General features: G+C 52.3%; 2 protein-coding genes across 12 annotated transcripts; one reads left to right on the forward strand and one right to left on the reverse strand.

The window, feature by feature from the left end:
- Nucleotides 1-66: 66 nt before the first annotated feature.
- On the reverse strand, nucleotides 67-3,309 carry RARRES2 (retinoic acid receptor responder 2). Its single transcript, XM_060021085.1, has 6 exons — nucleotides 3,179-3,309; nucleotides 2,068-2,265; nucleotides 1,733-1,837; nucleotides 684-779; nucleotides 387-513; nucleotides 67-186 (listed from the first exon to the last, which is right to left on the reverse strand). The coding sequence occupies exons 2-5, from the start codon at nucleotides 2,239-2,241 to the stop codon at nucleotides 397-399; spliced, it is 492 nt and encodes a 163-aa protein (XP_059877068.1). The 5' UTR covers nucleotides 2,242-2,265; nucleotides 3,179-3,309; the 3' UTR covers nucleotides 67-186; nucleotides 387-396.
- Nucleotides 3,310-5,219: 1,910 nt separating this feature from the next.
- Nucleotides 5,220-24,138, forward strand: REPIN1 (replication initiator 1). Of its 11 annotated transcripts, none has more exons than XM_060021086.1 (3): nucleotides 5,220-5,286; nucleotides 19,699-19,813; nucleotides 21,360-24,138. In XM_060021086.1, the coding sequence occupies exons 1-3, from the start codon at nucleotides 5,227-5,229 to the stop codon at nucleotides 23,072-23,074; spliced, it is 1,890 nt and encodes a 629-aa protein (XP_059877069.1). In that variant the 5' UTR covers nucleotides 5,220-5,226; the 3' UTR covers nucleotides 23,075-24,138. The 11 variants fall into 11 exon arrangements, with proteins under 11 accessions (XP_059877069.1, XP_059877070.1, XP_059877075.1 ...); XM_060021087.1 differs by having other exon boundaries at nucleotides 21,363-24,138; XM_060021092.1 differs by lacking the exon at nucleotides 5,220-5,286 and adding an exon at nucleotides 17,963-18,343 and having other exon boundaries at nucleotides 19,628-19,813.
- The last annotated feature ends 3,644 nt before the right edge of the window (nucleotides 24,139-27,782 follow it).

The raw sequence follows: 27,782 nt of genomic DNA on the forward strand, positions 1-27,782 counted from the left end.
GCACTGGGGCCCTTTCCTCCCGCTGCTCTCAGGAGGGAGGGAAGGAATGCGAGGGGAGGAGAGAACGCAGCTCTAGAGCACTTTTATTAGGGACAATGGGACAGTCCTCCCTGGGCGCAGAGAAGGGAGGGCGGGCTTTCACTTGTTAACCTCCCTCACGCTGCTTCCAGGAAGCCGGGTGAAATTCTAGAGGGAAGGGAAGAGAAACTAAGACTGGGTATGACGGGGGCTGTTTGGGCCCCGCCCCAGCTGTCTTCAGGCTCCCGGCCCCTCTCCTCCTGCCTCCCGCAGCGCAGCCGCCGCAGCTCCAGCCTCCTCTCCATCCCTGCCCCACCTGGCTGGCCTCCGCCTAGTCCTTCCTCCCTCCTTCCTGGCGGGCCACCTACCAGTCAGGCCTCAGCTGGGGGGCAAGGCTTTGAAGAACGCGAACTGCCCGGGGAAGTAGTGGCCGTGAGGGTCCTCGCCGGCGCGCTCCACCCTGCTGCACTGGGCCTCCTGGCGCTCCTGCAGCTCCTGCGGCAGCCGCACCGCTCAGGCCGTGCCCCCTCCACGCCCCCATCCCCCAGGCCCAGAGCCCTCCTCGCCCCTCCATGCAGGCTTCCGCCTCCGACCTCTCCCACAGGCCCAGTTTCTGTCCACCAGCTCCCTCCCCAACCTCTGCTCCCTCCTCCGCGCACTCTTACCTGTTGAACCTGTGTCTCTATGGGGCAGTGGACCATCCGGCCCAGGACTTTATCTTCAAGGTCCAGCTTGATGCAGGCCAGGCATTTCCGCTTTCTCTGGGGAGGGGCGCATAGAGCCCAGAGAGGAAACGGGTGAGTGAGGGGAGGCCTGCGGCCCCGAGGGTGAGAGTGGGAGCTGGGGGGCAGCATACAATGGGGGTTCCCCTGGCAGGCCAGGTGGTTCCAGGCTCAGCCCACCCTCAGACCACGAAATTTCGGAAGTCAAACCATCCTGCAGTTTTCTATGAACCCTGAGTGAGTGTGTGTGCGCACGCGCGCGTGTGTGTAGGTGGGAGTCCTCGTCCAGGTGGGTTCTCCCCACCTGACTTCCACCTGAGCTGCTCTGCTGTCATCTGTTATATTTATTTGTATTTTCTTGTAAGATTTGAACACAATGGTCCTGGTATAAAAGTCTAGAAAACCACTCGTATAATCCAGTCCCTCCCTTAACAGATGGAGGAAACTGAGGCCTTCAGAGAACCTGGGAAGTAACAGGGCTGGTGGTTGGCAGAGCTGAGACTGGACACCAGATGGTTGCGTTCCGGCCCCAGGATCGCCCCCATGGCAGTGACTTTGCCCCCAAGGTGGCTGATGACAATCGAGCCCTGTTAGGAACCAGCCCGGGCTGGGCCATCTCCACTTGAAAACACACAGGAAATGGGGCATTCACCAGGCCTAGGGTGGGGACCACCCGAAGCCCATACCATGGCCTTCTTCCACCGGTGACGCGAAGCCTGAGAGAGGAACTTGGATGGCATGGAAGGTGGACCCACTCTGAAGAGCATGTGTCCTCGGGGGTAGCCCAGCCGTCCCTCCTCCTGCCTGTCCAGGCCCCCAGCCCACCTGCAACCATCACAACCACCAGCCGAGACAGGCAAGTCAGCTGCCAGGGAGGCTGCTCCGCCCTGGGGTCCCCAACCTGAGGCTTCTCGCTGGATCTCCTCCTGAACCCCAGTCGCACACCCCCGCGCTGAGCGCATGCCCCGTCGCATGCACGTGCCTTCACTCACCCCGCTGGGCTTGACCTTGCACTCCGCTTTCTTCCAGTCCTTCTTCCGGCAGTTCGTCTGCTGGAGCTTAAACTCCAGCCTCACAAAGGTCCCGGCCGGGAAGGGCTACCCACAGACAGAGGAAGGCCAGCAGTCAGCTGAGCAGGCAGCGCCCTTCCTGGACGTGACCTGTCCCTCCTCCCTCCCCCCCACCGTGAGACAGCACGTCCCTGGAGATGGCTGGGCTGGCTGGCCCTTCTCTGGAGAGCTGGGCGCCTCCGGGGCCCAAGCGCCTTTGTACCTCCTCCCTGGGAACATGCCGACCATCCCCCTCCCCTCCCTGGGGTGCCGCTCACCGTGTCCATGGCACTGTCCACACCGGTCTCCCGGAAGGCCCACTGCACGGGCGGATGCTTGTGGAACTCCTCCAGGGCCACCTGCAGGCCCAGGTGCTGGGCCGCCGTGAGCTCATCCTTGCCCAAGCCCATCACGCCCGGCCACAGGGCCAGCGGGAGCAACAGCTGCCACATGGCTTCACCTTAGTCACCCTGACCCTGCGAAGGGTATGTGTGGATCCTCAGCTCATGTGCCAGCCCGCGGAGCCACCAACTCCCGGGCCCTGTGGCTTGGGGACCACATCTGGTAGAGCTCTGGGCAGAGGTGCAGGGACAGGGAGTGGCGCTTTGCAGAGATTCCCCTGATATTCCCCTGGCCCTTCCCCTCCCCTCCCCTGCCCCCACTGTTCCCAGGTCCAGCTCAGGGCGGCTTTGGCCCTGTCCTGAGTTGGCTGTGGTCCTCAGGCCAGCCTTGGGGGCAGCACTGTTGCCCCCTCCAGCCCTCCCCTGCTTTTCTGGCCCATCTTCTCTGACCCCAGTCCCCAGACTGCTGGCTCTGTGGGGTCCCGGGCCCTGACCCTCAGCCTGCGGCCCCCGCCCCCCTACTGGAGGTGGGGAGGGACAGGCCCAGAATGGAGGCCAGCTGGAGGCTGAATATTCTGGGGAGGACGTAAACACGAGGGAGGGGCCCAGAGCGGGTGGGAAGTGGGAGGATGCTTAACCCTCCCTGTGCTGCAATGGCCCGGTGCCCTTGGCCCTCCGAGCCCCCCACCCCAGAAATGGGGGCCTCGGCCCCACCAGGGCTTTCTTTCCAGAGCAGACCCTCCCTCCCTAGCTGTTTTTTCTGGAGCTTTCGCCACCAGCCCTCTCCCAGCCCTCTGATCCCGCCTCCCGCAATCCATGACTGGGGTCTCCTGAGGGCTGGACCCTCCCCGGGAACTCTGCCTGTACAGTCTTCTTGGGACCAGAAGGCCACAGATGTGGAAACTGAGACCCCCGCGGTGAAAAGCGACCAGGGTCTCGCCGTGAAGCGAGGGCCCACAGACAAGTTGCCCAATCTTGCCCTTTGGAGCTGTGCCCTTTGCCCGCCCCATCCTCCCGTCCAGCTGTCCTGCCATTCTCCCCCCCTCACCTCCTTTCTTGCGCCTTGGGGTCTCTCCTACGCTTCCCCTCCCGAGGCCACGGCCGAGGCCTACTCCTGGCCAGGCTGTCAGCCTATTCCCGGCACCCTCTCCGGCGTCTCTCGGGTCGGCCCCCATCTCCTCCCCTCCCACCTCTTGGGCCCCTCCAGCTCCCAGCAGCTGAGGCTCCTCCCCCCCGCTAGGACCGCCCGCCCTCCCAGGACTTCCCTCCCCATCCCACCCTCCCCTCCCCTCTCCTCCCGCTGCCCCCGCAGAGGAGCCCCAGCTGTTGGCCTTCTCGGCTGGGCTCCGCTGGCCAGGCTTCGCAGCAGGATGTGGGACTGCCCTGCCCCCCAGGTAGGGCTGCCCTTTCCTTAGGCCCTTCCCGGGCGACCAGTCCCTCGCGTCCCCGAGACACGGATTTCAGGAAATTCTTGCCAGAAACACAGACATCCTCAAAACCACATGAGACCTTGAGTCATTTGATCCCTCCCCCTGCTTCCCGCGCCCTAAAGCCGCTCTGAGAGGGAAGGCGTCTCCTTAGAGGTGACTCTGGGGTCTGACCACCTCCAACACCAGCAAACGTGTCCAGTCGTGAAGGATCACGTCCCACCCATGGTGGCGACAGACTGCAGCGTCTCATGTGGGTGAAGGGTGAGGTGGGATTCACAAGGCTGATGGGGAGTCAGGGAAGACAGGGGTCCCAACTCCTGCTGGTCCTGAGCAAATAAGAACAAGCTCTGGGACTTGGTGTGTCCGCCACCAGGGCTGATCTCCCACAGAGAGGACCTCATTTAACTGCCCAAATCCCTGGAACTTCTGCTCCTTTCTCTGTGAGGGGGGGGTCAGAGACCCTACATTTAGGGGTTGTTTTGAGGATTAAATGAGCAAAGTGGAAAGTGACAGATGACCCAGTGTTTGGCACAACTTTTTCTTCCCTTCCCTATGTACGCCTGCCAGGATTCTCCACGTGGAGCTGAAACCTTCCTTTGCAGTGTGCTCTGGGGGCGCCAGAAAGATCCTTGGCTTCAGTTAGCCAGTTCTGGTGGCTGAAATCCCACCATCGACATTTCAGTCCCATCTGTGAGCTGTGGACAATCATTAAGCAGAGATGAGAGCTGGGGTCTTTGTTCTCCAGGAGCTTCCGAGGTGGGGGCTAGAGAGACAATAGGCGTGCAGAACACATTTCCCAGCCCAGGGCCTCGTGCTGGGGGACGTCCTGGGGGTGGGTGACCAGAGAAAACTTTGAGCTGAGGACAAGCTGGGACAGAAGTCCTCCTGCCTTTGGTAGGGGCCGTAGGAGGCCTGGGGGGGCAAGGGAGGCTTGGCGCAGCTTGGTGGCAGCCGGCAAGGAAGGAGGCTGGGGGCTGGATGCAAATACAGTGTAGGTCACACAGTGAGACAAAGTTCCCTTTGGGTGAAAGGAACGTGAGGGGCGGGCAACCGCACTGCAGGGCAGTCACGGGTGGGGACATGTGAAGGGGCTACTTAACACACATTCATGAGCTCAGCACCAGGTGACACGTCCCAGCCCAGGGGAGTGGTGACAGCACTTAGCTACTTAGTAGTGGTTAATGATACTCCCGGGCATCACAGTTGAAAGTGGAGATTCACATATCCGAGTCGTTCTGGCAAAGTTCTCCAATAACCGAACTGAGTACCTAAAACATTTTCCTTTAATGTTTGCTGCCACAGAGACAAACCAGTGTATGTTTTTTCAGAGAATCAATTTGACCTTGAAGCAAAAGCTTATCACTTTCAAAACTCCACCTGTCTGAGTTAGGCACATTCACTACTTTTTGTATCAACTCAGTATAATTGACATAAATTCAAAAGAATATTGCATGATTCAAAAGCAACTATAAATGTATCAAATCGACAAACTATTCTTCAATTTTTGCTTGTAAATTTTGCAGCCACTTTACATCGTGCTGTCTACTGTAATTAAAACCCTTTACGTATTGATTCATGTGAGAAAAGTATGCAAAGTCATAATTATTGATCTCTATTAGTAAAAGATTTAATTTGAAATTCTTATATTTGTCTGGACAGGTCACAAATGAACTTTTCCTTTCTTTGGAGCTTCAGACGTACCTTGATCATACGTAGTGTGATATTGGTGAGAACATTTACACTGACATTTAAAATCTTTGATTGCTGAATATTTGGTTAACATTCTTTTTTGTTTCAAGAAAATCTTGGCGTTAAAAAAAAAAGAAAAGAAAATCTTGGCGTTAACAGTGCAGTAAACCTTAGTAAAACCCTTCCATGACTCAACCAATGAGCGTTGGCAACGAAAAGCTTCTTAAATTCATGATCTCCTACTCCTTTCTATAGTCCCCTAAACTGCTGATGTTTCATAGTATTTGCACTTAAGTACCGAACAATTTTAACAACTGTGTCCATGACGCTTGCACAGAGTCCGTTCGGAAAAGCGAGCCCAAATATTTTCAGTATTCAGTGGAATGAAGCAATGTGGGAAACATCGGTCTCTTGTTTGAAAATTCCAACACCTCAGTCACACTGGCCACATGTCAAGTGCTCATTATGAACCATGGTGTCTATATATGTTCATAAATGCGTGGGCTATTTCTAGAAGGAAAAACAAAAAACTTGTAGCAACGGTTGCCTCTGAGGAGAGGAACTGTCTGGCTGAAGTAAAGGGAAGTGAGGAAACTGCATGCCCTTCGTATTTTTACAATTTCATACCGTCTGCGTAATTTGTTGCGTAAAGTGTAAAATTCGTTTTCAGAAGTTTAAAAATCACAAGACAAACAGCATTTTTGAAAACTCACCCTGGCAAGTATGTAGAGAGTGGACGAGAGGGGACATGTCCAGGTGCAGGACGCCCTCGGTAGGAGACAAAGGCAGTTGTCAATGAACGTGGCAGAAATGGGGGTGGTGAAGATGGAGCAAAGCAGGCGGATAAGTGGAGCGCCTGGGAAGTAAAAGGGTTTGATGATAGACCAAACGTGGGCTCCACGGAGAGGGGTATCAGGAGGGAATTCCAGGTTTCCGCCTGAAGAATTACTCTAAAGAATTCTGAGTTCACATTCTTCTTTTTATTTATTTATTTTATTTATTTTTTGATGTGGACCATTTTTTAAAGTCTTTATTGAATTTGTTACAATATTGCTTCTGTTCTATGTTTTGGTTTTTTTGGCCGCGAGGCATATGGAGTCTTAGCTCCCCAACCAAGGATCGAACCAGCAGCCCCATGCATTGGAAGGTGAAGTCTTGACCACTGGACCACAGGGAAGTTCCACACACTCTTGTTTTTAAAACCTGGGAGGGCTTCTGTGGTGGCGCAGTGGTTGAGAGTCCGCCTGCCGATGTAGGGGACACGGGTTCGTGCCCCGGTCCGGGAAGATCCCACATGCCGCGGAGCGGCTGGGCCCGTGAGCCACGGCCGCTGAGCCTGCGCGTCCGGAGCCTGTGCTCCGTAACGGGAGAGGCCACAACAGTGAGAGGCCCGCGTACCGCAAAACAAAACAAAACAAAACAAAAAACCAGGGAACTCTCTGAATTATGCCTTATAGTTCCTTTCCCACATTCTCCCTAATATTTCCTTCTGAAATTTTGATCAGATGCTTGTTAGACCCTCTCACTCTAGCTTCCTTATCTCCTAATCCCTTCTGTATTTTTTTATTTTTCATCTCTTTATTCTACGTGCTGCATTCTGGTTAAATCTTTCATTCATTATTTACCAGGTGTACTAATTTCTGCTTCAGTTATGTGTAATCTGCTTTTAATCATTCTATTAAATTTTAGGTTCCATTAAAAATTTTCTAGACATTCTATTTGCTTCTTTTTCAAATCTTCCTGTTCCTTTTGGTTACTCTTTTGTGCTCTTTGGCCATTCGTATACCTTCTTTGGAGAAATCACTATGAAACTCCTTTGACCATATTTTAACTTGTTTGTTTGTTTGTTGTTGAGTTGTAGGAGCTCTTTATATATTCTGGATGTTAGTTCCTATCAGATATAGGATTTGCAAATACTCTCCCATTCTATGGGTTGCTTTTTCACTCTGTTCATAGTGTACTTTGATGCACAAAGGTTTCAATTTTCTTGACGTTCAGCTTATCTGTTTATTGCTTCTGTTGTCCAGTTGCTCTGGCTAGAACTTCCAGTACTTTGTTGAATAGAAATGGTAAAAACAGACAGCCGTGCCTTGTTCCTGATCTTAGAGGAAAAACTTTCAGTTTTTTGCCATTTGAGTATGATGTTCACTATGGGTTTCTCAAATATGGCTTTTATTAAGTTGAGGTAGTTTCCCTCTATTACTGGTTTGTTGAGTGGTTTTATCATGAAAGGGTATTGAATTGTGTCAAATGCTTTTTCTGCTTCAGTTGAGATGATCATGTGGGTTTGGTTTTGTTTGTTTGTTTTTGTTTGTTTTTTGGCCACGCTGCACGCAAGGCTTGTGGGATCTTAGTTCCCTGACCAGGGATTGAACCCGAGCCCTCCACAGTGAAAGCGCAGAGTCCTAACCATTGGACCGCCTGGTAATTCCCCATGTATTTTTTTTCTTCATTCTGTTATTGTGGTTTATTAAATTGGTGGATTTTAATATGTTGAAATATCTTGAAAGTACCAAGAATAAATCTCACTTGGTCATAGTGTATAATCCTTTTAAGAGCTGCTGAATTTTGTTTGCTAATATTTTGTTGAGGTTTTTTCTTTTGCATCAATGTTCATAAGGGATATTAGTCTATAGTTTTCTTGCAGGTTTTTTTTTTTTTTCTGGCTTTGGTATCAGGGCAATGCTGGCTTCATAGAATTATTTAGGAAGTGTTCCCTCCTCTTCAATATTTTGGAAAAGTTTGAGAATAATTCATATTACTTCTTTAAAATGTTTGATAAAATTCACCAGTGAAGCCATCTGGTCCTGGGCTTTTCTTCATTGGGATATTTTTGATTACTGACTCAATCTCCTTGCCAGTTATAGGTTTATTCAGATTTTCTATTTCTTTGTGATTTACCCTTGGTAGGTTTTATGTTTCTAGAAATTTGTCCATTTCATCTGTTATCCAATTTGTTGGCATACAATTGTTCGCAGTACTCTCATAATACTTTTTATTTCTGTCAGATCAGTAGTAATGTCTCCACTTTCATTTCTGATTTTAGTAATGTGATATTCTTGACCTTATCTTTCATACCTTTTATTGAACTTTTAAATTAAAATTTCAGTGTTTTTTAGTGTCAAAAGCTCTTTCCTATTTAAAAATACCATGCTGTATTTATGGGATTTCTTTTAAAAAGTTCTATCTGCTCCTTATTTCAGCTCATAGTTTTGGTCTTTCGTGTCGGAAGCATTCCTCAAATGCCCACTTGAAAGTTTCGTGGAAAGTCTGGGGCCCTGTCAACTGGCGGACTGCACTGTAGGGCGATCGGGTAGTAAGCCTGATTTTTTGTTATTGTTTGAATGATCCCCAGTGTTGGTATTATCCATAGGTCTTTTCTTTGTAGCCGTCCAATTTTTCCAAGAGTCCTGTGAGCTTTTGCTTGTGAGTAGTGCTAGGCTGGTTGTGTTCTGGGTGACAAGTGGGGTCAGGGGGCTGAGAGCCATCATTAGCATGGGGACTTTGACTTTGCCCTTCTGCTCTCATTTGGGCCATTGCACTCACCTGATTCCATTTTTACAGAGCAAAGCCTGTGGTCTCCAGCAGAGTCCACGTCCTAAGACTTGGGATGCACTTTACCATTAATGTAACATACCATTATGATAAGGCTTTAAAGGAAATTCAGCAAACTAATAAAAGGAACTTGCACCTTTATCAAATACATTTAAAAAGACGCTTCATGAGTGCAAAATATTTTCCTAAATCGGAGTGGTCAGAAGGCAAATATCAAGCTGAATGTCCAACAGATACCAAGGAGCCCATTAGACGGCACTCCATGATCTACCACTAGATGGCGATGGTGAGCACCAGCTAGGTCTTTGCCCTTAACAGTTCCCTATTTTTTTAAATAACAAGGCTGTGGAACTATTTTTCTTACATACTTGCGGTAGCCTATCATCACTTTTTGGTCCCTGATTTAATCCTAAGAACTTCTCTTAACTCCATCTGACCCATAAATCACGCCAATTTGTTGCAGTGGTTTTGTATTCATATATCATATGCATGTTTGTTATGACCCTAAACCAGCGCACAGCAGGGATAAGCCGCATCTCAGCCAGTGGAAGGCACATAGGGTAGTTTAGATACTATGAAATTAAACAGTTTTTTTGTTTGTGTTTTGGCCGCGCCGCGTGGCTTGTGGGATCTTAGTTCCCCCGACCAGGGATTGAACCTGGGCCCCCGGCAGTGGAAGCGCGGAGCCCTAACCACTGAACCGCCAGGGAATCCCTGAAATTAAATACTTTTCAAGTGTTTTTTTTGTTTGTTTTTTTTTTTGCGGTACGCGGGCCTCTCACTGTTGTGGCTTCTCCCGCTGCGGAGCACAGGCTCCGGACGCGCAGGCGCAGCCGCTCTGCAGCATGTGGGATCTTCCCGGACCGGGGCACGAACCCGTGTCCCCTGAATCGGCAGGCGGACTCTCAACCACTGCGCCACCAGGGAAGCCCTCAAGTGTTCTTTTTTAAAATGAATTTTACTTGATATATTATTTGTTGGATGTAGTAACTTAATAGAATGTTACTGTGCAGTAGTTAAACATGCTATATTGTTTTAATTTCTCATAACACCCCCAAAATAAACCTGAAATCCTGGTAAGGGGAAACTCTCTTCTCATGTTTTGAGACAGCGAAGGCAAACCAGTTCTGAGAACATCAGAGACTTCACGGGCCAACTCCGGAGGCACCACATCTAACTGTGACCCGGATTTGATCCTGGAGCCGATCAGAAGGCATCAGGTTGAAGCCAGGTTTACACTCTGATCCCTCCAACTACCTCGCGTGGTTTTTTTCAAGAGGAGTCTGGGTAGGAATGAGCTGAGGTTAGAGGCAGCATTTTTGTTATTTGGTGAACAGGTACAGATGGAGTTCACAAACAGCAGCACATGGCACTCACAGGAAACAAAACCCTTGAAAATACACCTGCTTCTGCTAAATCACAGGCTTCACAGAGATTCTGTTTAGAATTGTCTTGCGTTTCCAAATCAAGCTTGGCTTGTAGTAGATTTTAAACCAAGAACGGATACACACCGGCCTCTAAATCCATCTTTTGAATTTAGTTGAAGGAGAGACAGCCTGATGCCAGTCCAGAGTACAAAAGACATAGATGAGATTTGACCTTGAAAGGGTAAAAATGTCGATTTCTAGGGGAAAGCGAGTACTTTCTCTCTCGGCTGACACACCAAGGTGATTCGTGGCAGCTTCTCCTGGCGATGTGTGGTCCTAAGACCAAACCCCTAGCTGGTGGGAGTCGCGGTCTCCCGAGCATGGGGCACCCTCCCCGCTGCTGCACATGCGAGTGGCCGTGTCAGAGGCTCCCTAAGGATTCCTGCCCTCCAGTTACTCTGCAATAATGTTCAAGATAAAGGAATATGTTCAAGGCACTGCTGCCCACAATCAGAGCCCTTCCAGTGGGAGAGCTATGGACTGAAGTTTTCTCCCAGGTTCCTTGTTCTTTGCCTCACTCACATACTGATTGGAATTTTTCTGTAAGAAAAAGTGTTTTTTTCTGTCTCCCTAAAAGTTCTGTCCGACTCCATCGCCTGCTTAACAAGCAGTAGCCGAGGGAGGAGGTTTGAAGTTCACTGGCTGATGATTGGCTGGGACTGCTCTTCCAGCAGCTCCGAGTGGTCTAATCCAACTCGCTTCACCATGGGATGAAGAACTCGTATTTCCTCTTCCATTTGGTCCACAAACACTCATGGAGCTCCTGCCAGGGGCTGGCACATTTCTAGGGGCTGTGGCTACGCGGTGGTTAAAAAAGACAGTTCAATCCCTGCCTTCACGTGGCTTACATTGTGCTGGGTAACTAGACGAAAACTATCTAACTGAATACACATCCAAATAATTTCAGGTAGGTGATAAGACTTACGAAGAGCAATAAAGTTGAGTAGGGGGACTAGAAGGTGATGGGGTAGGAGTGGATGGTGGGCTGAATAATGGCTCTAATCCCTGTCCAGGCTTCAGTCCCTGCTCAGGCCCTAATCCCTAGAACCCGTGAATGTTCCTTTATATGGCAAAAAGGACTGCAGACGTGATTAACCTAAGAATTTTGAGATGGGGAGATTATGTCAGGGAAATAAAATTGAAAAGAAAATCTCCTGCCTACCCGGAAAAGCCCTGCACAAAGGTAGGAGAGAAAGAAAACAGCTGTATTATTGGATAAGCACGTCACAGGCAATGCACTAAGAGATGGCAAAGACAGAAAGAAATTTCACCCTAATTTTTTTTTTGGCTGTGTTGGGTCTTTGTTGTTGCGCGTGGGCTTTCTCTAGTTGCAGCGAGCAGAGGCTACTCTTTGTTGCGGTGCACGGGCTTCTCATTGTGGTGGCTTCTCTTGTTGCGGAGCGCGGGCTCTAGGTGCGCGGGCTTCAGTAGTTGTGGCTCCTGGGCCCTAGAGTGTAGGCTCAGTAGTTGTGGTGCACGGGCTTAGTTGCTCCGTGGCATGTGGGATCTTCCCGGACCGGGGATCAAACCCGTGTCCCCTGCATTGGCAGGCGGATTCTTAACCACTTCGCCACCAGGGAAGTCCTCACCCTATTTTATAGCCCAGCAGATGCGACCCCACTGCACACGTGTTCTCCAGGGAAAGCATCGCCAGTCCTCGGGTAAGAGGACTTGACCGTTTGTCACACACAGTTCACCCTAAATTCGCCTGGAATTGGGAGGCCACCCGTGATAGCTAATTGCCTTTATGCAAAGGAAACATCCACTTGTTGTATCCTGGTGACGGGAGGAGGTTTGCAGCCCGGAGCCCGGCGCTGCTGGAGAGTTAGGCTCCCACCTCCCACGGGCAGGGGACACTGGCCGCTGTTCCCTTGATGTTTGCATTTCGGAGAGATGGCTCCCAGGTCCTCGAGAAAGGCAGTCCTGGGTTGTAAAGCCGGCAAGAGGCTTAGTGAGCTTTAAAAAGATTTACATGCACCTCAAAGGGGCAGAGAAAGAACTTCCAATTAGAAGTTTTCTAAAGAAAATGCTCTTAGGGAAGGGCGGGGAGAGTTTTTCCCTTTTTGTACCAGGGAGAATTAAAACTTACTTTTCTTAGTTTTAACTTGCGTCTTCCCTTACAATTATCCTGGATTATCTGGGTGGCCCCTAAGTGTAATCAGAGGTGTCCTTGTAAGAGGAAGGCAGAGGGAGATCTGACTACAGCAGAGACAGATGTGATAACTGAAGCAAGATGCTACCCTCCTGGCTTTGAGGACGGAGGAGGGAGCCCTGAGACACAGAATACACACAGTCGGCTCTAGAAGCTGGAAAAGACAGGCCAACAGTTTCTCCTTTAGAGCCTCTGCAGGGAACGTGGCCTTGCTGACACTTTGACGTCCACCCAGTGAAACTGATCTGGGGCTTCTGACATCCGGAACCATAAGAGAATAAATGTGCGTTGCCTTAAGCCACTGAGTTTGGGGCAATTTGTCCCAGTGGCATCAGGGACCTCCTCATCCGGGTGGGAGTACGGAGGAGAGAGAAGGTCATCGGGGCGCATGTTTTGAGGAGAGGATACTTCAGCCCAAATCTGAACAAAGTGAAGGAGTGCCGCCTATAAAGAGCAGGAGGGAGGGCGTCCCAGGCGGATGAAACAGCAACTCCAAAGGCCCTACAGTGGGATGGAGCTTCTGTGGCTGCGCGGAGGGGCTGGCAGGCGGTCAGACCAGGCGGAACCTTAGAGGCCGCGGCAGCCCTTTGCTATGTCGTCAAAATGTGGAGTGAGCAACCTGATCTCTGTTTAAAAGGATCAAATGGTCCGGGAGGCCAGGCTACGGGCGGCCAGAAGGGGCCAGGAGCAGCAGGTGGCAGGAGAGGCTCTCGCTGCAGGAAACCTGGTTTCCTTTTGACCCACTATGTTCTTTTCCTTTCCAAAAAAACGGACTCCTGGGGGCTTCCCTGGTGGCGCAGTGGTTAAGAATCCATCTGCCTGCCAATGCAGGGGACACGGTTCGTGCCCTGGTCCAGGAAGATCCCACATGCTGCGGAGCAACTAAGCCCGCGAGCCACAACTACTGAGCCCGTGAGACACAACTACTGAAGCCCGCTCACCTAGAGTCCGTGCTCCGCAACAAGAGAAGCCACCACAACGAGAAGCCCGCGCACCTCAACGGAGACCCAATGCAGCCAGAAATGAATAAAAATAAAATAAATAAATTTATAAAAAAGCAAAACAAAACAAAAAAAAGGACTCCTGGACTCCCCTGGTGGCGCAGTGGTTGAGAGTCCGCCTGCCGATGCAGGGGACACGGGTTCGTGCCCCGGTTCAGGAAGATCCCACGTGCCGCGGAGCAGCTGGGCCCGTGAGCCATGGCCGCTGAGCCTGCGCGTCCGGAGCCTGTGCTCTGCAACGGGAGAGGCCACAACAGTGAGAGGCCCACGAACCGCAAAAAAACCACAAAAAGAACAAAAAAACCCCGGACTCCTGGAACTAGATATGCAACAGAAGTGTCTTGTGCAGCAGAGTTGGGGGGATGACATTTGATCTCCATCTAGGGCTTCTTTACAGTGCCTGTTCTTGCCTGGGTCCTGCAGGCCACGTTCCTGCATTTAAGGACATTTTGGGGACTGCAGAAGGAGGAGCACTTTGATCTCTTCCTGAAGAGGCTCCTTTCACCCATGGTGCCGGCCTTGGACAGTCGGGCTTTCTCTCCAGGTGGGCAGCTGGGAGGGCTCCCGGGGTCGAGGCTGCGTGAGCACCTACGGGTGACAGCACCCGCGCGAGGCTCTCCCTGCAGATGTGGCCCCGCCGAGGTCAGCGTGCGTGTGCTTCCTGCCCCCTCCCCACACGGTCTGCCACCGCTGGGAATGACTCTGTGCGATGTTCCAAACCCGCCTTGGGGAGGCCGTCTGAAGCCGGAGTGAGTAATACGGCGGTTCCCACTGGAGGGAAGATTTCCTCTCTTCTCTCTCACTCCCTTGGTCATCCATTCAGAAATTAGCAACAAGCATTTGGTTTTGTTTCATACGAAGTACTAACCCAAGAGATACCGCCATCGCTAAACCAGCTCCTCTCAATACCCTCCCACACTGTGGAGAGCCAGCAGCACCATTTCTGTCGGGCTCGCGGTAGGCCCAGCAGCTGGCACGGCAGATGGTGGGCACTGATTAAATATTTGCTGGTGTTATGAGTGAGTCCTGTGGGGAGGACAGGCACAGGCTATCTGTGACATAGATGCAGTTTTCCCTCTTGTAGATACAGGACTGCTGCTAACCAATACCTGGGTGTTTCGGAACCGAGCAGGACCCTATGGGGCCTTCCCGGGACAGACCCCTCCCCCATATCCTCTGCTTTAGCTCCTCCCCGAAGTACCTAGATTACAGTATCTGATGCACATTTCCTGAGTTGCTTTACAGATGCTAAAATCCCCCAAATGCAAGCATTTAACTACTTGATGACCATGAGCACGTAGCTCCTAGACCTCCTGGAGCCTAAGGATTGATCGTGTTAACCCCTGTGACACCGTCCTGTTAACCACCGTCAACCAGAGACTTGTCCACAGCTGATCACACACCCTGCGAGTCCCCTCCCTCACCTGGCTTCTAAAAATGCTTCGCTGGCAGTCGGGTGGTTAAGAATCTGGGCTTCCACTGCAGGGGGCGCGGGTTTGTTCCCTTGCCAGGAAAGTTTCACATGCCCCGAGGTGCGGGTTTGATCCCCGGCCAGGAAAGTTTCACATGCCCCCGAGGTGCGGGGAGTTTGGGTTTTTTGAGCAGGTGAGTGGACCCAAGTTTTGTTCAGTAACATCTTCACAGAGGATTTCTGGAGACATCGTTCCCCTCATCCCCTGGCAAACCCACCTACTTTGCCATCTAATCCAGTAGTGGGGGGGTGGGTGTCAGGCACTGCTGGAGGGGAAGAGGGACCCTCCCAGGGCCCCTCTCAAGTGTCTCTGTCCAGTGGGCCCCTGACCCTGTACAGCCCTATCTTTTTCTTGCAGGCGCATCAAGGCTGAGGCAATCTGCATCGGGCTGGGCCATTTGACCGTATGGCCGGTCACAGCGCCATCCCTCGCCACATCCCTCTCTAAGGCGTACTGAGGGGTGAAGTCCTGAATACCAAGGCCTAGAATTTCTGACTGGCATAAAGGCTCAGGAATCCCTCACCACTCCTTTGCATTTTCTCTCTGCAGAGTGAAGGCCCCGTCGTTCTATACTTAGTGTCCTTTGTCTTTGCCAAAAGAGCAAAGTACAGCAGGTGGATAATTCCTAACGGGGCATGAGGACACTTCTAGTGGGGGCTGGGGACTGGGGAGTAGCTAAGGCGTTGTTTAAGGGAAGAGCCTTTCTGCTCAGAGAGACCGATGACAGACAGATGAAGGCACTTTGTGTGTCTGTGAAGGAATTCCCCTGGAGGGTTCTTGCCGGAATGTATTATATCCAGGAGCACTGACGTGCCACATCTACCCATGAACTAAGAGGTATTTCACAATTACTCTGTGCTGGGCTCAAGCACTTGGTGCTTTTCCCAGACACACAACTTTAGTGGTGAAAAGTGAGGCCAGGTTCCTATCAGCCATGATCCAGCTGTGTGGCGTTGGGCAAATTTCTCAACATCTCTGAGTCTCAGTTGTTTGATTTGTAAAATGAGCACTAGAAGAGTATGTTTCCTAGGGTTAAGTGGATTAAATGAGATACATATGTGAAAAGTTTATCACCATGTCTGACAGAAAATAAGGACTCCCTAAATATTAACTATTATTACTAAGTATTCAGGTAAAAACTCGAATATCTTCTGATTGCACTCATAGAAAAATCCATTCTTCTGTAACCACCAAACTTGACCTACATGCTACAATATACAGTCTACCATATTTTCTGAACCTTAAAACTCTGACAACGTATCCGACAAAGTTTTTTTCATATTTGTAAATTTTATTATAGGAAAAGTACAAAAGTTATACTATTTAATCTACAAATAAGAAAACTTGACTGTGAGAGGTAAAATAAGACCCGAACCAACGGAGGGACGTGAATCTTAAATCTCTTCAAGTGGATTTTTAAAATACTGTCAAGAAACATTTTAAAATATTGACAAGAAATTCTAAAGTTCATTTGGAAGGTTAATGAGTGATTTAATTTTTTATTTTAATTTTTTAGGTAAGAAGTGGATTTATTTAGAGAGAAACATACTCCACAGAGTGTGGGCCATCTCAGAAGGCGAGAGGCAATAAGAGAGTGATTTTAGCCAAGAAAGTTGTGGGGAAAAAAAGGAACCTGTGTCATAGGGGGAGTACTTACACTACTAGATATTAAAACTTACTTTCTGTGACAAAAATACAAGCATAAAATTTCATTTGGGGAGGGATGGTGTGGGTGCTCTAAACATAACACCGAAGGCAGAAACCATGAAAGGCTTTTTACTGTATAAGGAGTGTCCCCCAAACAATGTGAAATATTGTAAAACCAATTTCCCAACTTTTTTTGAGGTGTTGTTGATTTACAATATCATATTAGTTTCAAGTGTACAACACAGTGATTCAAAATTTTTATAGATTATACTCCATTTATAGTTATTCTAAAATATTGGCTACATTCTCTGTGCTGTACAAGGTATCCTTGTAGCTTATTTATTTTATACCTCTTATAGTTTATACCTCTTAACCCCCTACTCCTATCTTGCCCTCCCTCCTTCCCTCTCCCCGCTGGTAACCACTAGTTTGTTCTCTATATCTGTGAGTCTGCTTCTTTTTTGTTATATTCACTAGTTTGTGTTTTTTTTTAGATTTGACATATAAGTGATAACATACAGCATTTGTCTTTCTCTGTTTATTTCACTAAGCATAATATCCTCCATGTTGCAAATGGCAACATTTCATTCTTTTATGGCTGAGTAGTATTCCACTGTATATGTACACCACAACTTCTTTATCCATTTGTCTGCTGATGGACACTTAGGATGCTTCTGTATCTTGGCTATTGTAAATAATGCTGTTATGAACATTGGGGTGCATGTATCTTTTTGAATTAATGTTTTCGTTTTCTTCAGATATATACGCAGGAGTCAATTTCCCAACTTTAAAAAATGGACAAATAGAAAAGTGGGCAAAGGGACAAAAGCAAATTCACACAAGAGAAAATACAAACAGTTAATAAATAACTACATGGAAAAACAAGCCAGTTAACTAGTAATTAAAGAAACAACATTCAAAACAATGAGAAATAACAACTTTAAATTAAATTTGAAAAAATAGCCTGTGTTTTCAAGGATATGGAAAAAGGGGCATTTCTCAAAAGAAAACCAATACATTTTCCTCGAAGATAGTTTAGAAAACATTTGAAAAATATACTTTGCCTTTGACCTATCAGTTCCCCACTTCCAGAATTTTTAAATCAAGTATGTGCAATAAAAGCACATGCCGACTGGCCCTCGGCAGCTCCTGTATCATGAATCCACAATGATATAGAAAAGCAGAAAATTTGTGTGCATTTATGCTGCGATTAAGAATCATGTTATAAAAGAATATCAAAAAAAGAATATCTAATAAAATGTCAGAAAATTCACAGTATTGTTCAGTGAAAAAGGCAGAATACATCTTTGTAAGGCATTATCCCAATAACGTCAAACAAGCATAGATAAGCATTAAAAAAAAATGCCCGATAATACATACTAAGATATTAAGTGTAATTGACTCTAGGAGGTAAAGTATGAGAGATTTTTGTATTTCATTTCCTATTAATGCAACAGATTTTGTGCTTTAAAAATAATTGTATAATTAGAAAGTTGCCTGTGTTGCAAAACATAAAAGTACGTGAAAGTGTACAAGCCTGGAAAATCAAGGAAGTGTTTCGTGCGGAAAGCCAAGGCCACCTGCTAGCCGATGAGTCACGAACGCAAGACTCGCACCTGACTCCGCACTCGCCAACTGGCTGCGGTGCGTTTCCAAGCGAAACGCCCCGGGGACGAGGACCGCCCTGCGCCCCGGACCCGGACCCGCGCCCCGCGGCCGCGGAAGCCGGGACGCCTGCGCTCCGCTAATTTCTGGAAGCGAGGGCATTCCCGTTTCAAAGTTCACCCGATCGGACCTTTCCTTCCTCCAGCTCTGAACAACCCACAAGGCAGACTTTCGGGTCAGCCGCGCCCCCCGCCAGGCTCAGCCCCTGCGGTATCAGGTTCCGCGGCGCGGCCAAAGGTCGAGGTGGCAGGAGAAGAGGAGGGGGCGGCCCGGGGGTGGGAGGCGCCCTCTCGAAGGCTCGGGCCAGCTAGGAGCGCTTAGGCCAGCGAAGCCGGATCTAGCCAAGTGACCGCAGGCTGACCACGCGGTCGCCCAGGGACGTGCGTTCTCCGTTGGGACAAAGGGTCGGGAAACTGGAGCCGGGCTCATCCCGGAAAATCCGGGCTGTGGTCGCCATGGCAACGGAGTCGGGCCCGCGGCGGCCGCCCCCGGCCCGGGCCCGGGCCGCGAGGGGGCGCTGGGGGCGGGGGAGGGATCCCGCGCGGCCGGCCCCGCTGCCCGCCCCGCCCTCCGGCCGCGACCGCCGGCCCGAGCCCGCGACTGACCCTCGGCAGCTCCTGTAGTCACGTGGCGCTGGGAACCGGCGGGGGGGCTGGGCACGGGCCTGGCAGTGGTGAACTCGAACCTGCTGCTGTCGCCGCGGCGGGGTGGGGAGCGCGGCCGCCGGCGCCGGCTTTCCGGCCTCATGGACGCGCGACGCGCCTCCGCGCTCCCCGCCAGAGAGGTTCGACCCGGGCAGGACGCGGGGTTCCACGCAGGCCCGTGGTGGGGCGGCCCTACCTGCCGGGCGCGTGACCGAGTGCGCGCTGTTTGGGGGGGGGCACACTGCTGGACCGAATGGGGGGGGCGAGTCCGCGCACCTGCGCACAGGCTCCGCGAGCTGCGCTCTGCGTGGGGACCGGAAAGGGCCCCCTCGGGGAGCGCGGAGCAGTGTGTCCGCGAACGTGGACGGGGGGAACACGCGCGAATACAGAAGGCGGGTGTGGGGTCTCCACGGCCCTTTGCCACCTAGCACGCGCCAGCGGATTCTGACCGAGTCCTTGTCACCAGAGCTCGCCTGCGCAGCCCCCTGGGAAACAGACCTGGAATTCCTGCTGGGAGGAGGGTGGGGGGAGGGGAGCCAGCAGGGATTCCAGAGTTCCTGCCGTAGGCCGGCCTTCTCGCCATCGGCCTGGATAATTCATGCTGTGACCTTAGCAGTGGAGGAAATGACCCTCAGACGCGGCCCTGTGCTTCCTTGGTGAAGGGGGCACGTTCATTTATTAATCCAGTATCCAGTAAGGTCACTGCCAGGCGGGGTGTGGGGCAGGGTGGGGGAGGGGAGGCTGGCGAGGACACAAAGATGACTGCCCTAGGGGAGCTCACAGCCTCACGCACGTTTTTTCTCCCCTCCCCACAGGTAAGGCTGGCCTCTCTGCCCTCAGAGGTCTGAGCTCTGCCATGGGGGTAGGGGTGTCTTTACTGCTGCAGTTTTCTCTGACGTCTGGGGACTACCAGAGTGTGGGCGGAAGCAGGCGCTCCAGCCGCAGGAACATCCCCGGGAGGAGCTGGAAAAAGCCTCATCTCCAGCTCCACAGCCTGCAGGGTAGAGTGTGGCCTTCTTTGTTGGGTTCTCGAACCATTCCATGGCCCTTGTGCTCAGGCCTCCCCATCCTGGTGGAAGGAGGGTGCCTGTGGGGAAGGGGTCACGTTCTCACATCCTGGGAGTCTTCCCTGTGCTCATTCTGACCGCTGGGAATGAGTCATGTCTGTGCTTCTGGAGAGGAGTACAGGCTCTGCGGAAATGAGGAGGATGTGTCTGGAACTTGTGAGCAGGCAGTGAAGGTCCCGAGGAGTCTATCCGTCATTCCACCCTGCAGGAATCTGCGCTCCCAGGCTCTGGAAGAGCCGAATGTGGGGCAGCCCCTGGCGGGGTTGGGGCAGGACCGGTAGGGGCCAGAGATTATAGTCTCTTCCTTTCTCCCCTTTTCTTGCCCCAATAATCCCTATCACCCGAGGGAGGCAGAGACAGGAGCGCCCCCGAGGGCAGCAGGCTGCGGGCGTTCCTGGGATTCAAGAGCGCTCTCCTTCCTTAAACGGCCTAATTGTGTGTGGGGGTGGAGGAGGGCAGGCGGGGAGAATGTGGGCACAGTCTGGGCAAGCAGTGGCCTGGCATCATGCTGGGCCGGCGGTAGCATCCGGTGTTCCCCTCCTGGTCCTGAGAAGAGCCGCTTTCACTGGCGCTCCAGGCTGCTCCCGTGAGAGACCGAGGTTAGGGAGGCCAAAGTGCCTTCCCCAAGATTGGCTTAGATTAGAGCCCAGGAGAGGATCATAGGAATGAGAGGCCACTGGAATTTCTTTCTGTGAGATCTTTACAAACTCAGGTATTTTAGAGGAAAGAACACTGGCCTGGGAGTTTAGAAGACTTGTCCCCTAGTCTTGCTTCTGCTGTTGGTTTACTCTGTGCCCTCGGGCAAGTCCCATCACCCTGTTATGCCTCACCGTTGCTCCATCTATGAAACAGGGAACTTAATACCTCTGGTCCAGCCTCACTGAGTTGCTGTGAAGCTCCGATACGGCAACAGGAAATAGTAGAAATAAGGAGAGGGCAGAAGGGAAATACTTGGAAAAGCGTAAAGCGCTGTAGGGAGAGGTGACTGCGTTTTCTGTTCCGTCCTAAGGCAGGAATGTTCATACAGCCAGCACCAGAGTGTCTACTCCATGCCAGACACGGGCTGAGGGGGATTCCAAGGAGTGTCAGGGTTCTTCCTTCTGGTAGTTTCCAGGGTCAGTAAAGACTTAATTAACCCAAAGACTGAGTTCTCCACTGGATATAATAGTAACTTGATAGTGCTATGTTTTCCGGATGGAGATACAAGCCACTCATACCCATGATTAGTGATGTGGGAAAGTAAAAATAAATTTAAATATCTTCCAACTTAAAAAAAGAATTAAAGACAGATACATTTGAAATGGTATCTGGAAGCCCAAGAATTAAATCATATAATACAAGGAAACCTAGAAGAGTAGTCTAGGTTCCAGGGCTCCAGGAGTGGAGAGGGGCGAGCTCCTCTTGGGCCTGGGGTCTGCAGGGGAGGAGCTGGGGGCAGGCTGTGTGGCTCTGTAGAGTGACTGTGCCTTTCCACCCCCAGCAGAGGAAGAACCGATGCTGGAACGTCGCTGCAGGGGCCCCGTGGCCATGGGCCCCGCCCAGCCGCGACTCCTTTCTGGGCCCTCCCAGGAGTCGCCCCAGACCCTGGAGAAGGAGCCCCAAGGGCTGAGGTCACAAGGCACTGCCGTGGCCCAGCCGGGCAGCCAGGCCCTAGGTCGGGCCCATCGTTGTGCCCACTGTCGAAGGCACTTCCCGGGCTGGGTGGCCCTCTGGCTTCATGCCCGGCGCTGCCAGGCCCGGCTGCCCCTGCCCTGTCCCGAGTGTGGCCGTCGCTTCCGCCACGCCCCTTTCTTGGCACTGCACTGCCAGGTCCATGCCGCCGCCACCCCAGACCTGGGCTTTGCCTGCCACCTCTGCGGGCAGAGCTTCCGAGGCTGGGTGGCCCTGGTACTGCACCTGCTGGCCCACTCGGCGGCAAAGCGGCCCATCGCCTGTCCCGACTGCGAGAGACGCTTCTGGCGGAGAAAGCAGCTTAGGGCCCATTTGCGGCGCTGCCACCCCCCGGCGCCCGAGGCCCGGCCCTTCATATGCGGCAATTGCGGCCGCAGCTTCGCCCAGTGGGACCAGCTGGTTGCTCACAAGCGGGTTCACGTGGCCGAAGCCCTGGAGGAAGCGGCGGCCAAGGCCCTCGGGCCTCGGCCTCGGGGCCGTCCTGCGGTGACCGCGCCCCGGCCCGGTGGAGACGCCGTCGACCGCCCCTTCCAGTGTACCTGCTGCGGGAAGCGCTTCCGCCACAAGCCCAACCTGATCGCCCACCGCCGCGTGCACACAGGCGAGAGGCCCCACCAGTGCCCTGAGTGCGGGAAGCGCTTCACCAATAAGCCCTACCTGACCTCGCACCGGCGCATCCACACGGGCGAGAAGCCCTACCCGTGCACCGAGTGCGGCCGCCGCTTCCGCCACAAACCCAACCTGCTGTCGCACAGCAAGATCCACAAGCGCTCCGAAGGGTCTGCCCAGGGTGCCCCCCGCTCGGGGAGCCCCCAGCTTCCCGCCGGCCCCCCGGAACCCTCGTCAGAGCCCGCCCCGGAGCCCCCGCTGAAGCCGGCCCCGGAGCCTTTGGAGGCCCCAGGGGAGCCCCCCGGCCACCAGGCGGAGGCCCCGCCCTCTCTCTACAGCTGCGAGGACTGTGGGCGGAGCTTCCGGCTGGAGCGCTTCCTGCGGGCCCATCAGCGGCAGCATACGGGCGAGCGGCCCTTCACCTGCGCCGAGTGCGGGAAGAACTTCGGCAAGAAGACCCACCTGGTGGCCCACTCCCGGGTCCACTCAGGCGAGCGGCCCTTTGCCTGTGAGGAGTGCGGGCGCCGCTTCTCCCAGGGGAGCCACCTGGCCGCCCACCGGCGCGACCACGCGCCGGAGCGGCCCTTCGTCTGCCCGGACTGCGGGAAAGCTTTCCGCCACAAGCCCTACCTGGCCGCACACCGGCGGATCCACACCGGCGAGAAGCCCTACGTCTGCCCCGACTGCGGCAAAGCCTTCAGCCAGAAGTCCAACCTGGTGTCGCATCGGCGCATCCACACGGGCGAGCGCCCCTACGCCTGCCCCGACTGCGACCGCAGCTTCAGTCAGAAGTCCAACCTCATCACCCACCGCAAGAGCCACATCCGGGACGGCGCCTTCTGCTGCGCCATCTGTGGCCAGACCTTTGACGACGAGGAGAAGCTCCTGGCCCATCAGAAGAAGCATGATGTCTGAAGGGGCAGGGGCGGCGGGGGCCGAGGGAGGTCGGGCCTGGGCATCATTCATACTGTGCCCTGTGCCACTGCTTGTAGGCAGGGGGGGGAGAGGAGTGAGCCTGCCCCGTTAGAGAGGGGGGTCCTCTACCCCTGCAGTCAGGGAGTCCACTTGGAGAGCAGGGACCCCGGCCTCCAGCTGGTGTTTGCTAAGGTTCAGTCCTGACTGCCCTGCGCCCTGGAAAAGTAGCAATAGCAGCTCCACCCACCCCTTAGAGCCCTCCGGCCGGAGGGGCCACCAGTGGACAGGAAGACCCCTCTCCTCTGGTGTTAACGCCTTAATGTCTCTGTCTGTTATGAGTTCCTTCAGCTCGTTTTTTGGAAGTAGGTGTGGTTCAGTCCTTAGTGAATGAGCGCCCAGGAGGAAAAGTGGACCAGATGGATATACCTGGGAGAACCTGCCGGCCTCGGGCGGCACCTGGGCCTTTTCCAGTACTGGGAGGCGAAGCCGAGCTGCTCCAGCCTGCCTCACTACATCCCCTCCGTCCTGCCCCTGCACAGGCACCCAGGTTTGGAGAGACCCATCTACTGTTAGTGCTTGGCTCGCCTTCCTCCCAGAGGATCCAGTCCCCTGCCCTGGGCATCTCCCCACCTGTCTGACTTGCTTTACCCACCAGCCTCCCAGTGCTTAGGGCATCCCCTGGCTGTCAGCCACCCTGCGTCAGGGCTTTTGTCTGAACACCGCAGCCTGCCTTCACTCCCTTCAGAACTCGGCATGTAGTGGGGAGGACTGCCCCGTTGATAACGGAGGGCCAGCTGATGGGAAATGGGGGTGAGTTTCCCCTTCAGCATTTCTAGCGTCTGGATGCCCAGCTTCTGCTTGAATACTTAGGTGACAGGGAGTTCCCCCCCCCACCCCCCCAGGCCCTGGTTCTACTGTAGGATAATTCTGATTGTTAGAAATTCTTCCTTATAATGAATGAAGTCTGCTTCCCTGTAATTTCTACTGTTGGGCCTTGTTCTCTGGAACTAAACACAACCACTTATCCTCCTTTTCAAACTAGAGAATAAAGATCTGGTTTTAGAACCGGTGGCTGAGAAGTGTTTCTTTGTCCTGGGGAGCTGTGGTGGAGGGAGGGGCAGCAGCTCTCCTCCGACGGGGTTGGGCGTTGGGGTGGGTGACAGGCCGAGTGGCCGGCTTGTCCAGCTTCTCTGCACACCCGCCCGTACTTCCCCGAGGTGGGGTCAGGCACACCCAGCAAGTGGGGTTTCCTCTCTAGGGGTCAAGTTAGCCTTGCTGGGTGTCAGTTGTCAGGGAGAAAACGTCTGACTTGATTCTGTCCTGCCGTGCCTCCCTGGCTGGCCTGCTACGGTTCCCGTATCTGTAGCAGATGTGTACGCTTCCCTGCACTGGTTGCTTCATGTGCATTTGAGTGCCTGTTTTCGGCAGGTATCAATAGGCCCTTTTCCTGTCTGTCTTAGTAGTTTCTGCATAGATTTCCAGCACCGAGCCTGGTGCAACCACAGTTTGTTAATATCATGGCACCTTGCAAAGAAGTTTACTTCAATTATCTAACAATTTAGAGTTTGGCAGGTACTCTTTTTTTACAGATGAAAACATTTGCTCAAGGTCATATAACTGGTAATCAGCAGAGGCAATACAAACCCGGGTGTGTTCAACCCAAAACCCAGGCTCTTGACCACCGCTGCATGTTTATTGAGCAACTGCAGTGCTGCTGCTTTTGGTGAAGACAAGTATTAAATGTCTACTGTGTGCTTGATGTGATGGAAACTGGGGGTTTACAAAAATAAGAGTCTTACCCCAAAGAGGCCTAAGTCTGGGGGGACTTATACCTGTACACAGATCGTGAGTGGAGAGAGATGGATGAGGGTTTGGTGGGGTTCCACGTGTGTAGGATGGAAGCAGACAGAGCCTTATGTTGCTTTATGGTGTTAGGAGGCCACTTCAAAACCTGTGTAGTTAAAAAAAAAAAACTACAAAAAAAACAAACCTGTGTAATTGATGGCAAATTCTCTCTCAGGGCCTGGGAGCACTGTCTCCAGAAATCCTCACTTAAATATGTCTCTCTAAGGAAGCTCAGGGCTTCAAGTGACGGGAGCAGTGCTTTTTGCGGGGTGACAAGGAAAGTAGCTAGATGTCTGGGGATTATGGGCAGGGAACAGGGGACAGGTCCTCAGGGATCCAGGGTTAGGATGGCGGAGGGGAAGGGTGAAGTAGAGGGAATCTCATCAGGGTTCCTGACTTTTTGAAAAATCATTACTTGTAAAGGAAATGCCCGGCATTGTGTCCTCTAATGCTATGCTGCCCGCTGCTTTTGGGCAGAGATGATGAGGAGAGGACCAAAGTTCAGGGAAAGCCATGGAAGTGGCCTTGAAGGGGCTGGGAAAGTAAGAACAGAGTGAACTTGCCCATGGTTCCTCCCCAAGTCTCTTAGAGGGCCAAGTGGGTCCCAAGTCCTTGCTCAGCAGAGCACATGCTGACAGCAGTCTTGAAGGAGGGACTGCCCCGTTGGAGGGGTCAGCCCTTTGCTGACGGGAGCTGTCCTCTTCTAAAGAGTCCAGGTTTGGTTTTTGTTTTTGTTTCTCCTTCTTTTATAATCACAAAAGTATTAAATTATCTTGTCAAAATTAAACAATGCGGACAAAATGTAGATTTATTTTTTAATGTAAAAGTTCTTTATTTGCCCCACTCCCCCGGCCCCATGGCTTTTCTCTTTGAATCCCACAAAGAGTTTGAGGGTGGCCTTCCAGACATTTTTCCTGTGCATCTGCAAACTCACACGTGCAGCCTCCCCTTTTTTCGCTTCATGGAAATAGGATCCCAGGTGTGCTTCATTTTTTCCATCTTTGAAGTACCCTTGGTCATGAAATGTCAATCTGGAGGAAGTCTTTCACTCTGTGGAAGGAAGAAACAGGCCCAGAGAGTGGAAATGACTTCCCCACTCATAGCCAGGGGCAGATGTGGAGCTACAATGCTGGAATTCCACAAGTCTTGGTTGAACTCTCACTAGGTACTCAGAAAATAAGATGAATGAGACTCTATTTGAAGAGTTGATGGCCTAGTGATTTCTGGCCTCTGGGCAGGGTTTTATACTTTACAAATGCTTCTGTAGAGGATAGAACCAATTAGGGTCCTGCAAAAACCCAGTTGTCCCTCAGTATCCTCTGGGGATTGTTTCCAGGAACCCCCCCCACACTCCCCCCCCGCCCCCCCGTGGATAACAAAATCTTTGGATTCTGGAGTCCCTTATATATAAAATGGCATTGTATTTGCATATAACCTACACACTCATGTCCTCTTGTATACTTTAAATCACCTCTAGATTACTTACAATACTTAATACAGTGTAAATGCTATATACATAGTTCCCTGTGCCTGGGAAAATTCAAATTTTGCTTTTTTGGAACTTTCTGGAGTTCCCCCCCACCCCGAATATTTTCAGTCTGCTGTTGATTGAAATCACAGATGTGGAACCTGTGGATACGGAAGGCCGACTGTAACTAGAAAATTATTAACTCATACAGAGGAATAAGTCAAAGTCCAGGGACAGAAAGTATCTTTCGTAAAAACTGCACAAGAAGATTGTGGCAAAACTGACAGAATTGGGTCCCCCGTTTCTGTTGTGTTATGAGGCTTAACGGCAGCTGGGCCCATGGCAAACGCCTAGTAGGCAGCTGCTGACCCATTAGAATAAGGTCCATAGGCTTAACAGTAAGTTTTGTAGCAACTCTCAGAGTGAGGCCAGCTTCTCTTGATATCAACCTCCTGTCCCAAAGGCGGTTTCTGGGCAGCTCTGGAGAGAATCTGCCAGTGGGAGTTGCCCTGGCTGGCCGGCCCCCTTTGAGGTAGCAGTGTGAGGAATTTTATTGACATAAAGGAGCATTTCCTTCCGATCTGGGTGAGTAGATGTGAAAATTCTCTTTCCTGACGGTCTCTGGGAACAGAAAACTCTCCTTGGCCATGTGGACCCCGCCTCTAAATCAGCAGTAACACTCGACCTAGGAACGTTGGTCGCTCTTTCCTCAACAAAAAGGGAGGGGTTGGACTTAATGATGTCTAAGTCTCTCCTGGAGACCCCAGGTTCATTTATCACGCGGCTACGACGTGCCTAGGACCGCGTGAGTGCGGAGGGCGATTTCTCTCCCGTCGCACGAGACTCGCACATCTCACTCTAACACCTGGTGTGCCGTAGTGCCAAGTGCCACAACCATGTCACATGCACACTCGACTGTGATCGTCGGATCGGGGTTCGTGCGTCTTGTTCCCCCGGATCCCGGCACCAAGGGCGGTACGGGCGCGTCGCAGGCGTCGGACCGAGAGTTGCCGAGCGACTGGATCGGTTTCAGAGCGCGCGTCTGCGCGGCCTGGATGGGGAGGGAGAGCTCCACGGAGAGAAGGAGAGGGTGCTGCCGCGCCGTCGGGTCACCAGCTCTCCGGACTTGCCCCCGCCCCTCCTCCCCTGGGAGACCGGGCCCAGCGCCCCACGGCCAACGCTTTAATGCCTGGCGGGGCCGCGACTGGCCCCTCGGGAGGCGAGGTCAGCCCGCCCACGCAGGCCATTGGCTCCGGAGAACAAAGGAGCCGCCCCGCAGACTTCTCCGATAGGGCTGAGCTGGTCATCTGAGAGGTGCAGCCAATTAGGTGGCGGGGCGGCCCCGGGGACGGCCAGGCCCGCCAGCCAATCAGGGGCGCGTGCCCGCCCCGCCTG

This window comes from Delphinus delphis, chromosome 9 (genome assembly GCF_949987515.2).
Source record: "Delphinus delphis chromosome 9, mDelDel1.2, whole genome shotgun sequence".
NCBI lineage: Eukaryota > Metazoa > Chordata > Mammalia > Artiodactyla > Delphinidae > Delphinus > Delphinus delphis.

Coding starts and splice junctions, on each gene's coding strand:
- RARRES2 (XM_060021085.1), bottom strand. CDS start 2,241: ATGTGGCAGCTGTTGCTCCCGCTGGCCCTGTGGCCGGGCGTGATGGGC. Junction 1,838..2,067: donor TGGACAGTGCCATGGACACG/GTGAGCGGCACC, acceptor GTCTGTGGGTAG/CCCTTCCCGGCCGGGACCTT. Junction 780..1,732: donor GCAAGGTCAAGCCCAGCGGG/GTGAGTGAAGGC, acceptor GCCCCTCCCCAG/AGAAAGCGGAAATGCCTGGC.
- REPIN1 (XM_060021086.1), top strand. CDS start 5,227: ATGAACTTTTCCTTTCTTTGGAGCTTCAGACGTACCTTGATCATACGT. Junction 5,287..19,698: donor TCATACGTAGTGTGATATTG/GTGAGAACATTT, acceptor TTACTGCTGCAG/TTTTCTCTGACGTCTGGGGA. Junction 19,814..21,359: donor CCAGCTCCACAGCCTGCAGG/GTAGAGTGTGGC, acceptor TTCCACCCCCAG/CAGAGGAAGAACCGATGCTG.